Here is a 12,683-nt window from a genome sequence, read left to right as displayed (position 1 = left end):
GTTAAGTTATCTAAAAAATATGGGCCCGTCTAATTTCAGTAAGCGTTCAAATCTATGGTTCAAATGTGATATGAACAAGTATTTCGGACAATCCGTCGGTAGGGGATGCTCTAATGACAGATTGTGCTTTTTGGCTTTCACAACATTTTTTTTTTTCAATTAACTTTATTGAAAAGGCATTGAACAATCGAATTTACAGAGACTATCAGACAGGTGCTATAATGTCACATTAATAAGAGAAAAATAATACTCATTATATTATTTTTATGGGTATATGTAGTATTAACAATTATTGAAAAATTTAATAATAATAAAAAAAATAATTAATTATTTAAAAATAAAAAAACAAATAAATAAAATGACATGGGGATAGGAAGAAAGGAAACAAAATAGACATGGATTACTCCTCTTTTTAAAAGATTTGTAGCCTAGTTGTGATGCCTTGGAATTCCAAAACAAAAAACTACGCGCTCACCCTCTAAAAATAAAACATCTTCTGGAACCAGCATTATTTTTAAACAGCATTTGAATGTACAGAGAACATTAGACAGGTGCTCGATATAATGTCACATTAATCAGAGAAAAATAATGCATATGGATCATAGGCTATGGATATGAGCAGTGTTGTGAACCAGCAGGCGGACGTCGACCCGCCCTACGTCACGAAAAGCCCTGCTGCTCATTGGTTGATGTCGACGTCAATCTCCTCTCTCCGCCTCGTCTCGAGACAGCACACAAACCGTCCCGTGCTGTGTGGACTGACTGCCTTCGAAGGAGGAGACACAACAACTTGCCAAGATGAGAGGGAGCTGCTCGACAGAAACAGTGATGGGGGAGTCATAGCCGGGCTCTTTAAAGATGTTAATTTAACGCAGGGGGTTCTTGTAACAACGCGGAGCTTTACGCCGGGTTCACACCGGACGCCGAAGCGCCGCGAAGCGGAGCGGCCGCGGAAATCGCGCGCGAGCCGCGTCCCTCCAGTTCACACCAGACGCTGATTTCTCCGCGGCGGTCGCGAGCGCCTCTGCTCCTCAGCTGTTGTTCACTCACATTCAGAGCTGTGTTTTTTACATCATGGATAAGTAAATAACCTCATATAATTATAACACCATGTGCTGTGGGTCACACAACTCCCTGTACTTCACTTCCAAGATTAATTTCACGTCCTCCTTCACTTTACAACAACTCGTCTCTGCCTCTCTCTCTCTCTCTCAATTCAATTCAATTCACAAGCTTTATTGGCATGACTGTCATTACAATATTGCCAAAGCATTACAAAAATGGTAAAATAAACATACAATATAAATAAATAAACAGATAATATAATAATACAGATGATACTAATGAACAAACAGTGTAGATATCATTTAGCAGGTAAAACTCAACAGGAGCAGCAGCAGCTGCTCATATAGAGGAGCTCATGTTGAGCAGCTCTTCTCTCTTTTTTGTGACAGGCACAAACATATTTTGCTGCTTCTAAAGCAGTGGCTCTTTGTTCTCCTAACAGATGACAGAATTTGTCCTGGTCTGAGAGTTGGGTGAAGTTGGGTGTTGTTAGTGTGATGTTAGTGTAGGCCTATGTCTGTGTCCTGATGTGTGTGTGTATGCGTCACAGTGCAGCAGGAAGTCTCTCTCTCTCTCTCTCTTTCCCTGTTTGTTTGTGTGTTTTGACCCCCCCTCCTCCTCCCTGCAGCCAGCCCAGTCCGTGTCTCCCTATCCTGTGTGTGTGTTTTCATCTCTCTCGCTCTCTGTTGAGAGTCTGACAAATATAAATACGGTCGCATTTGTCAATCGCTGTATTTTATTTTGAAAAGTGTTTTATTTTGAAAATTGACCGGATTCTCTCGTTGTTTCATGTGTGACTTCCTGCCAAGATTGACGCGATTGCTCGCGGCTCGCGCACAAAATAGAACAGACGCCGAAACTGGCGCTCCACGGCGCGAGCCGACCGCGGAGGACCGCGACGCTCCGCGTCTAGTCTGAACTACAACACCAGTTAACGAGGGCGCCGAATGGAAGCGGACTCCGCTCCGCGGCTATTCGCGGCGCTTCGGCGTCCGGTGTGAACCCGGCGTTAGCCTTGCTAGCCTAAAGTCGTCAAACTGGAGCGCGGTGGGAAGAGAGAGCAGTTTGTCTGTAACACACCACTGACAGTCTGGGGGTCTCTGAAGGACAGGGAAAATGAAGTTCGCCCAGTTTTTGCTGAAAAACGGCTCCGTAGCCGGGATACCGAAACAAGTGGAAAGGTTTTCCAAGTTTTCCCCTTCTCCTCTGTCTATGAAGCAATTCATTGACTTTGGTAAGAATTACGAATAGCATTGGTTTATTCTGTCGGACAGTGCATGTTTTTTTTTGTTTTTTTTCCCACACTCACATGGCTATGGCACAACTCGCATCATTGCCTTTGTGTGCAGTCACAGCTGACTTTGCACTATTCTGGGCATTGACAGACAACTGCTGCTAACGCCAGGGAAATACACATGTTCATGGAGATGCTAATGTTAGTTTCTCAGTCATTGACAGGCAACTGCTGCTAACACACACAGGGAGATCTTCTTTTGATTGTGTGGCTGGCTCAAGATGAAATGCATAATGGGAATTATGACTAAATCCTACAATGACAAGTAGAAGATATACACATAAAAAGGGATTTGACATTTGGGACAGGTTGATGTTTTCAAGGATTTCCAGGATGGGGTGAATATTGGATGCTTACTCTGTCTTTTTTTCTTTTTTGTCCTGACTCTGTCCCTCATGTGACCACAGGCTCGGCCAATGCATGTGAGAAGACCTCATTTGTGTTCCTGCGTCAGGAGCTTCCTGTCAGACTGGCCAACATCATGAAGGAAATTGATTTCCTCCCTGACAAGCTCCTCGGCACTCCATCCCTTAAGCTCCTCACCAGCTGGTAGGATCTCCAGACTTAACAGCATCTGTTTCTATATCATCTGTTGTACCACAATCATTTTACTGAACTTCTGTTAAACCAAACAACTCTTCATTAAGCGTTCTGCGGCAGTGTTAGTTATGGAGATCTCAGCTTGTCACATAGAGATTGGATTGGATGAAAGCGATGCTGTTCGCGTTGTTTGAGGTTGTGCCAGGTCACTGTGTTCTTATTAGAGACGCATGAAATCCCTTCCTTCCTCATCCACCTGTCCTCCGTGCACTTATTAGATAACTAGATGCCACTGATCTGAGGGAATGCTTTATGATCCTGCTACGTGTCAAATAAGAATGATGAATATATTAAAATCAGATTGCCATGAATATGAAAGATGTTTCGTTTTCACTGTAAAAATGAAGCAAGGGGATATCTGGATGTGATATTATTGTTTCCTTTTATCACATATTGCAGCTCCTGCTATTTGGTTGCTGAACTTCTATAATGTTTTGATAAAATGTTTCAGTTCTAGCCAATGTACAGCCTAGGCTCCCTACCCCTGTCATATGAGCCTTAGTCATAATCACGTTATTAAGACCTGTTACATGAACTAATCATGTAACAGGTATTAATAACGTGATTATGTCTAAGGCTCAGTGTTATATTAATCCATGAAGATGCAGGATAGATTTGGAGTTTTGAAGAATAGGCCTACAGACTTTTACCATTTTTTACCTCATGGTCACACCCTTCACACAGGTAGAGCTGAACCAGCATGTGTGACTCTGTGAGCAGACACTCCCATTTCAAGGTACATTAAAAGAGTTATGTAAGGACATTGAACGTGCACCCAAGTGTGTGTAAGACAACTGGTGATTATGTCTGTTCAAGGACTCTACACCAGTGAATGTTGGATACTCGGTTCAGCCCCATTCCTCTCTCTTTTACCTCCAGCTTCTGCTGTAAATGGCGAGCCAAAGGTGCACAACAGCTTTTCTCAAAAGCCAAAACAGAAGTCCTGTGTGTGTACTCTCTCTTCTTGGAGTGTGTTTTTCCACCACAGCTGCTGCTTCCCAGCAGCATCAGGTTAAAACACAAGTGTTACGCCGCAAACAACTCGCCTGAGCATGTTGATTGTGTTTGGTGTAGGAGTCTGGTGAAAACGTGACAACAGAGGTCATTGCCCCCCCTCCCACCCTTTTCATAAGAGCCACACAGTAGTGTCTATATTTGGCCGTGTAGCCTCCCTCCTGCACTGTGACTTTCTTTTCCCCTCCTGTTCCACTGCTCTTTGCATTTCCTGCATAAGAGCTGATCAATCATTTGTCAGTGTTGTTGACACGAGGCGACGTCTCAATGTTTCATGGAAAGCTTGCAAAAGGAGACGTTGCAAAATAGTCTATTATAAGATGTGCATCTGTTTGAATGGCAGCACTTACCACATAATCAAGAGCTGAAGGTCAGTTGAGGGACAAACTGGACACGTAGAAAGCGCAGCTACCCTGCCGTTCACCTTTCACCCAGTTTTTCCGCAGCAAGAGAGAGTGTGACTGAGTGAGCTCAGCATTTGAGTCCTCTTCTTCCTCTGGCCTAGATAAAAGGTCTATGACAGAATAAGCTAAATGAGGGACAATGTTGTTAATGATGTGGAAATGAATCTGTCTAATCAAACAGTTGCTCAACTTGCTGTAGTTGTCTAAATAAAAAAGAGCTTCAGTGCTGACCTCTCCTTTTTGCTCGTTTTGTAAATAAACCAGAGCTGTGAGTTTGATGTATTTCTCTTTGTCCTCCAGGTATTCACAAAGTTTGTTGGAGCTGATAGAGTTCTTAGAGAAAAACCCAGATGATAAGGACGTCCTGTCAAGGTATTTACCTAACTGCCCATTTCCAACCTCACAATGCAAACGTAAACCCTGACTGCAGTTGCCTGAAATACAAAAGTCTGTTATGGAAACAGTGATGGTCGCTTATTTATTGTCCACATACCTTGTTGTGTGGCTGCTGAAGATCACTGTCAGGCTCAAAGACACAAGATTAATGACAGTCACAGTGAAATCCAACATACTCCACCACAAACACAAACCGCTTATGCTTTTCAGCAGCAATGCATTACTTTAAGGTAAAGGAAATGCCATCACACATGAATAGTCTTTATACTTAGGGCGCGCAACAAAGGCCTTTCAGCAAGAAGCTGTCATCAGTGTAAGAGACAGTGGTGAACTCAGGCACATGTATATATAAACATCTGAGGCAAGAGCTCCACTGCCACCGAGCCACACTGTTATTCTGCTGCAGCTGTTTTCCTCCTCAGTGATTTGGGGTGATTACAAAAACACATCTTGTTTATTCAGCATATGTTTTGGTATTTACTCATCAGGTACCATTTTAACAACCAGTTTTACTCATTTAAAGGCAGTTTTTCCAAATGCTGATTAAATGAGCACAATTTTAAAGAGCATTTCCACAGCTACCATTGCATATGCAGCATTGCAACATAGGTTTACGTGTTTGCTGGGATCAGCTCTATTGGATACCAGTACAGTACATCAATAGCGGGATGGTGTGTGTGCATGTTAGTCTGTATTGATAACTATTGTTGCAACACTAAATTCTTGTTGAAAATAACTTGGAAATCACTCATTTGAATTCCCTTTGTAGTACAATAAGGCAGTAATCAACAAGATAAGCTGATATTAGTGTTTCATAGGAGACATCTTGACATATTTACTGGAAGCTGGTCTCATGTCCCTCTTGTTATATGTATATACAACATGGTATGCTATGGTACTTTAGCCGGTATATATGTTCATGTTGTACCTTCACTCAAAAACCCGCTCATCCATCATCATCACATTCTTTGCCCTCAGCTTCACACAGACTTTGGTAAACGTGCGGAACCGGCACAACGACGTGGTGCCCACCATGGCTCAGGGTGTGGTGGAGTACAAGGACGCCTTCGGCGTGGACCCGGTCACCAACCAGAACGTTCAGTACTTCTTGGACCGTTTCTACATGAGCCGCATCTCCACGCGCATGCTCATGAACCAGCACAGTCAGTATAGCACTTGGTGATTGACTGTGAGTTAATCAACATGGTTGCTTAACACTCAACGTCATTGAATTTCACTCAATGTGCTGGAAGCTCTTGCCTTTCTGAAGAAGGAGCTCTGTCACAGAATGTCTTGTCTTTATTGTAGATTTGATTAAGCAGTGATGTCAGTCAGTCAGTACAAAAACACAACACTGCAGCACTTTTTCATACTGAATGATTAAAACATGTGATATGTGTCTTTACAGCTGTGTTTTTTTAATCACACACAGTGTTTATTGTTCTGCCCTCTAGCATTGATCTTCAATGGCAGCGTGAACCCAGCCCATCCCAAACATATTGGCAGCATTGACCCCAGCTGTGACGTTGCGGAGGTAGTAAAAGGTAATGAATGATCTTCCTCACCTCTACACACACATATACACACACACTGGATGTGTTATCTGCTTTCCACCACTCTCTGTCCATACAGACTCTATGACCTTTTACACAGTGTTATCTAATATTTATAAAGTAAATAAAGAGTGGGAAGTTATCCTATCAACATTTATATGACTATTTTACAGTAGACACACCTCTGAATGTTGTGTTCGCTGCTCCACTCGAACGCCCATTTGGTCACACTGAAGTTTAACCACAGATTGTTTTTGTTTGTCTTTGCAGACGCCTATGAGACGTCAAAGATGCTGTGTGAGCAGTATTACCTGACCTCGCCTGATATCGAGATCACACAGGTCAACTGTAAGTCTTACAAAACAACTAGAATCTTTCTTTTTGCAAATGTGCACACAAATAAAAAAACAAAAACAAATTGTGTTTGCACATTTTAGGATCTTTCTAGTTTAGCTAAATATCTGTGTGAGAGGATAGTTGTACTGCCCTTGTGAATTTCAATGGAACCTGCCAAGATCAAACCTTGGCTTAACCGAGACCCCCTGTGTCTGTTTCCTGTCATCTGGGCGTGCCACCAGCCAGTATCAGCATTAGACATTCCTCACTGTGAACCATACAGTCAGTATTTACAGAGACAAAAACACACTAGGGAATTCTTGATGCTTATACTGCAGAAGAAAACTTTATTTTATTATACGTGTGCATGCGTATGAATGATCATGGTGGTGGTCGGAGGGGCCGTTTGGCGCGAAATGGCAGCCACGCTTCCGTCAGTCTGCCCCAGGGCAGCTGTGGCTACACACGTAGTTTACCACCACCGGTGTGAATGTGTATGAATGAATAATGGTTACTGTACGCGCTTTGGGTATCCGGTAACGGTAGAAAAGCGCTATATAAATGTAATCCATTATTATTATTATTATTATTTATTGCAGTGTTTTTCAACCTTGAGGTCGGGACCCCAGGTGGGGTCGCTTGGAATTCAAATGGGGTCGCCTGAAATGTCTAGTAATTGATAAAAAAATAAAAAAAATAACTAATAATTAATATTCTTTTTTAAATTATGATTAAAAACAGCACACACAATCTTAAACAACTGTATACTATACTTTCACTTTCTAGAATATAAATTGAGTTCAAATAAAATGGCAATGGCAATTTTCCACCATGGTGGACAGTAAAGATTTATTGTGTTGTATTGTAAAATGCAGCATATAAAAATATCTGAGCTGGCGCTTCTTGATTGATGGTGGGGTCGCCAGAAATTTGTGATGTCACAATGGGATCACGAGCCAAAAAAGGTTAGGAACCACTGCTTTATTGTATACTGTAATATAGTCCAATATATTCCTTCTTTCTGTTGCAATACACTGTATATCAGCGAGAACACATACCATTGCTTTAAATACACACTGTACATACTCGGCCAGCATGTTCTTGGCAGATAAGATCTCGATGTTATAAATAAAGCAATGAATGATGTTATGTCTATGTGTATATAAGGTTAGATTTAACATTGAGATATAAAAGTCTCTTTTCTTATGATCAATAATATGAAATGGTTCACAGCCAAAAACCCTGGCCAGCCCCTCCACATCGTCTATGTGCCCTCCCACCTCTACCACATGCTGTTTGAGCTCTTCAAGGTACAGTAACCAACGCACCTGAAGCACAGAACCCGTTGATGTTTTCCAACACGTGTCTGCTCACTTGTCTCTGTTATCCATGTTCCCTGGCAGAACGCCATGAGAGCTACAGTAGAGACCCACGAGACCAGTCCAACGTTGCCCATAATCAAAGTGCGAGTTGCTCTGGGTGACGAGGACCTCACCATCAAGGTGAATACCGACTCTGGGAGTGAAGACAAACCACATTTTATGCCACTGAAGGAAATGTTGTTTACACCATTGTTCTGTCTGTGTTAAACCAAACACTGATGCATCTTGTGCCATCGTTTTTTTACAGCACACAGATCCACGTGGACCTTATTATCTTAGCACAGCCGACTAGGATGACACACAAAGCATCACATTGTTTAGATTCCAGAGAGTTGGGCAGATAAGTAAGAGAACCCTTGTCCTTTTTTATTTTTAGATGTCGGACAGAGGAGGAGGAGTCCCTCTGAGGAAGATCGAGCGTCTCTTCAGCTACATGTACTCCACAGCTCCCAGTCCTGTCCACATAGACAACTCCCGCAATGCACCTCTGGTGAGACTGAACCTGTTGCACTTCATCGCTCACACACGGTCTTCAGTGTTAATGATTGTCTCAGTCGGTACTTTATGCTGCAAGACTACAAGCTTTCAAACATGACATGCAGCTCAGGAAATTTCACTCCACAGCTGAGCATGACTGCAGACGATCTTATTCCAGCAGCAGTCACCGGATTAAACTGTAACCACAAGACAAACTTAAGATGTGTTTACAAAGCAAGCCCTCTACACTACAGGACCCACTTCATGTTCTTTTGTGCAAATGTTGTGGTATTTGAACAAATGTCTCTGTGAAGATACTGGAACCGTGTTGTTTTTCCCTCAGGCTGGTTTTGGTTACGGCCTGCCCATCTCCCGTCTGTATGCCAAGTATTTCCAGGGAGACCTGCAGCTCTACTCTATGGAGGGGTACGGCACCTCGGCCGTCATATACCTAAAGGTGAGAGCAGGACAACTTCTACACACAACGTCGAACGTAATTGAAAGCAAAGTTCACATAGAAACTGGACTGAGTGGCGGCAGATGTAGAGTAGTTAATAACGCATGAGTCTTGATGCCGGTTACAACTCACCACGTGTCCCTTGTTAAAAAAAAAACTCTTAATCAGGCTCAGATGGAACTTTGTGGCCTGACCAGAAACAACCTGAACGTGACTCTCATTCATATGTACGTGTGTGTGTTTGCGTGTGTGATAAGGATCCAGACTAATCAGTTCCCTTTTGCCTTGCATCACCAGGCCTTGTCCTCAGAGTCGGTGGAGAGACTTCCTGTTTTCAACAAGTCAGCCTTACGGCATTACCAGACCACCATAGAGGCTGATGACTGGTGCATGCCCAGCAAGGATCCAAAGAAACTGGGCAATTATGAGAGGACACAGTGATGACTAAGCAACAACGTTCAGGACACAACAGGATAGTCTGAATGAATGAATAGAGGAAGAGGGTCCAGGCTGGAAGAAGTGGATTAACTTGTACTGTAAGTGAAAGAAGGCACCAAATCCTCTCGGCGTGATGCTGGACTTGGACTCGTTTGTACGTGGAATCTGGATTTCTTTCTCACACCAGAAAGAGAGAGGGAGAGAGAAACCCAAGAGGAGAAAATTGCTCATTGTTGGTGTCAAGAATCAGATAAATGCAGTGAAATAACTTGGCTCAACTATTACCGCCACCCTCTAGGCAATTTAACCCAACAAAAGCTCACCACATTTAATTCCATTATACGATGATTACAGGCTGCTAATGGTAATGGAACAAGTCGAGTATTAATCTCTTCTCATTTACCCATTTTTCAGTTATTTAGCTTTAATAACGTGGATACACTGTGAAAAAAATACACTAGCTGTTTGTGTTGATGTCTTTTATCTTTCAATATGTGTCATTTCACAATTTAAAAAGCTGCAAATGTTCTTTGGTTAATGAAATCACTGGGTAAAGTAGTGTTTTGCATGAGGTTAAATGTTTATCAGTGCCTTGACAAAGCCACTCGGCCACTCGTGTTAATCAGAACAGGGACATGTTCATTCCCTGGAGACAAAGGGAGCAAAGTCTCCTCCTGTTTGCCTTGTGGTCTTTTATAACTGGCAGAGCTGCTTCATGCAAACAACTTCTGCATTTCACGTTCAGCTCTGATACAAGCCCAACATTTCAGACTCATTAGTGACTCGTATCAGTAACGTGTGCTGTGAATTGTCGAGGCCTGAAATGACTCGGTTTTTAAATCTATTAACTTGTTTCAACAGTAATTTAAACTAATTTTAATCCTTTTATTAAAGGACTCTGAATGTTTGTAAACTACCTACCTGGTGCCTTAGCAGTGACCTCGTGCCAGCTAAGACCTTTTATTTTTTATTGACAAGAAGTGAAATTGTTAAAACAAAAGTATTTAAAGTTGACGCGAGCATCCGAAAACAGAATAGTTGCATTTCATCTGCTACAACTGCCAAGTCAACCTTGACCTTCACAATAACTTCCCTTTGTTGAAACTGATGTGTTAAGTCAATCACATTTTTCCAAGAACATTCTCGGTGTTCCCAGGAGTAAGCGTCTAGAGTTACACAGCTGCTTCTCGTGCATATTGAAGGTAATTAGATTACATTGCCCTAAGTGTTTTATAATGATGCATATATATGTTGTATATTTAAGTAACTTGCTGTGCTTCAGAGGGAGTGTGTTTGTGCTGTGTGTGTGAATGCTGAATGTAGCACTGCAGAAAATTGTTTAGCTACATGACGTGGTGTAAGTCATCATGCTGAGATTAGTATGGCATGTTATCTGTGTTTCATAGGCTGATAGACACAGGAATCAAACAGATGGTGGCTGCTATATATACTGTATATAGTATATATATATAGTGTGAGCTGTATTGACATTTCACATATTCCATTAATTTTCTCCAAACCAGTCACTTCAACTTCTCTATTCAGCCCAGTTTTAAGGTTTTTAGAAATTGCTTATTGTTTTAGAATTTGAAATATTATGTCATTCTTGCATTTTAGGTCATAATATTTAACTGATTTGTGAATTAGTAGACATGTTTTGGTCACTTTTTTATATGGTGCAACTTCACTCTCAAAAGGCCAAGTGTTCATGTACTGAAATTGCAGTTCACCACTAAAAGGACTGGTAAATGTAGAAATAAAAACCTCATGTCACATCACACAAACATGTATTTCCTTCTGCATGCTGTTGTTTGCTTGATAGTTGTTGTGGCTGTTGACTGATCACCTCCAGTCTTTGCTATTCTTTTTCTGTTTTGCAGTGTTTATAGTCTGAATTTGTTTCAAGAATTGATTAATGCAACATGAAAAAACAAGGTCTGTAAAAGTGAAACAGTGACACTGTGAAACTCCAGCGGGTTATGTAAACGGCTCCACGCGCGGTGTCCTCTTGACTCCCTGTTTTCCCTTCTGCAGCTTGTTTTTAAGGAAACTTTGCTCTGTTTCTGTGTCAACGTTGCAGACACAGACCGTTGGCTTTTCGTGGCTGGCTGCCATTAGGCGCTGAGAACAGGCTGTCCTGCTCTGTTCTGCCCCTTCATTAGTGTGCCCACACGTTGTGCTCTATTCTGGTTTTGTTACTTTCTCTCTCGAGTCATTTCCACTTCACTGAGGTATGGCAGCAGCACACAAAAAGCATTATTCAGGGGCAATACGCAGAATATAAAGTAAGAATAAAAACACTTCAATGTTAGAGTGACCACAGAAGTTAACCTCAATGTGGATTAAAGAGTAATCTTTTCCCCTCTTCATTATTATATGTCTCAGTCTCTGACTCTTGCTGGTTTATTTTAAGCTGTCACAGTGTGAAGTCTGACCCTTTAGTCATCCTGACAATGTTCCCTCTACAGAATATGTCTGCTGCACGTACACGCCATGCAACAGCTACAATAGAGATTCAGTTTCATTTGGTTCAAGGTTTTTCAATAGAATCTGAGGGGGGAACAACACAACAAAGCTGCTTTCATTATTTATGATCATTCCAATATAAAGCAAGAGCAAACAGTGGAACTGCAGCTTGCATTTGTCTGTCCATTTTGGAGGGTTGTTGCTGGCCGAGCCTGCGGGTGCTGCTGCACCCTGTTGCACCTGTTGGCCTCCACACTGTAAAGGCCACCAGCCAAAAACCCAATCAGCTTTTAGCATTCAGTCACATTACAGTGTGCACACGTACTGTAACAACACACTGAGTGAGTGTGTTGAACACACAGAGCTACACAAATACATCAACATCAAACACTGTAGTAAAATCAATATCACTGTTGACACTGTGGGGACTTGTTTGCTTTCCAAACTAACAGGACAACAGGAAACAAACAGATAGAGGATGTTGGCTAACAGATGTGTAAAGGTCGGGACTCCTAGGAACTAATATCCATGTGCACTGTTATATAAGAAACAAACCTTTGATGGTAGTTAAATAGAAATCAGACATTTTGCGACAACATTGATTTTTGTTGTTGTTGTTTTGTTTGTTTATTGTTTACTGTGTGTCGCCCTACACTGCAAAACAAATTTCCCTGTTGAGGAACAATAAAAATGACTCTGACTCTGACGCCCATATGTCTGTCTGTCTGTGTGTGAACTATGGACTGTGGCTGCACCAGTCCAACAGTTACAAACAACTGCACTCTTGTTTTATTGTGGTCA

General features: G+C 41.9%; 1 protein-coding gene across 1 annotated transcript; it reads left to right on the top strand.

Moving 5' to 3' along the window:
- The first annotated feature begins 2,071 nt into the window (after positions 1–2,071).
- Positions 2,072–12,573, top strand: pdk4 (pyruvate dehydrogenase kinase, isozyme 4). The gene is made up of 11 exons (XM_083981617.1): positions 2,072–2,299; positions 2,767–2,908; positions 4,678–4,749; positions 5,752–5,936; positions 6,228–6,317; positions 6,597–6,674; positions 7,896–7,972; positions 8,066–8,164; positions 8,421–8,534; positions 8,865–8,978; positions 9,276–12,573. The coding sequence occupies exons 1-11, from the start codon at positions 2,182–2,184 to the stop codon at positions 9,417–9,419; spliced, it is 1,233 nt and encodes a 410-aa protein (XP_083837743.1). The 5' UTR covers positions 2,072–2,181; the 3' UTR covers positions 9,420–12,573.
- The last annotated feature ends 110 nt before the right edge of the window (positions 12,574–12,683 follow it).

Source organism: Trachurus trachurus (assembly GCF_905171665.1).
Source record: "Trachurus trachurus genome assembly, chromosome: 11".
Lineage (NCBI taxonomy): Eukaryota > Metazoa > Chordata > Actinopteri > Carangiformes > Carangidae > Trachurus > Trachurus trachurus.
The sequence above is the reverse complement of the archived record's forward strand: the minus strand, read 5'-3'. Positions and strand labels throughout refer to the sequence as shown.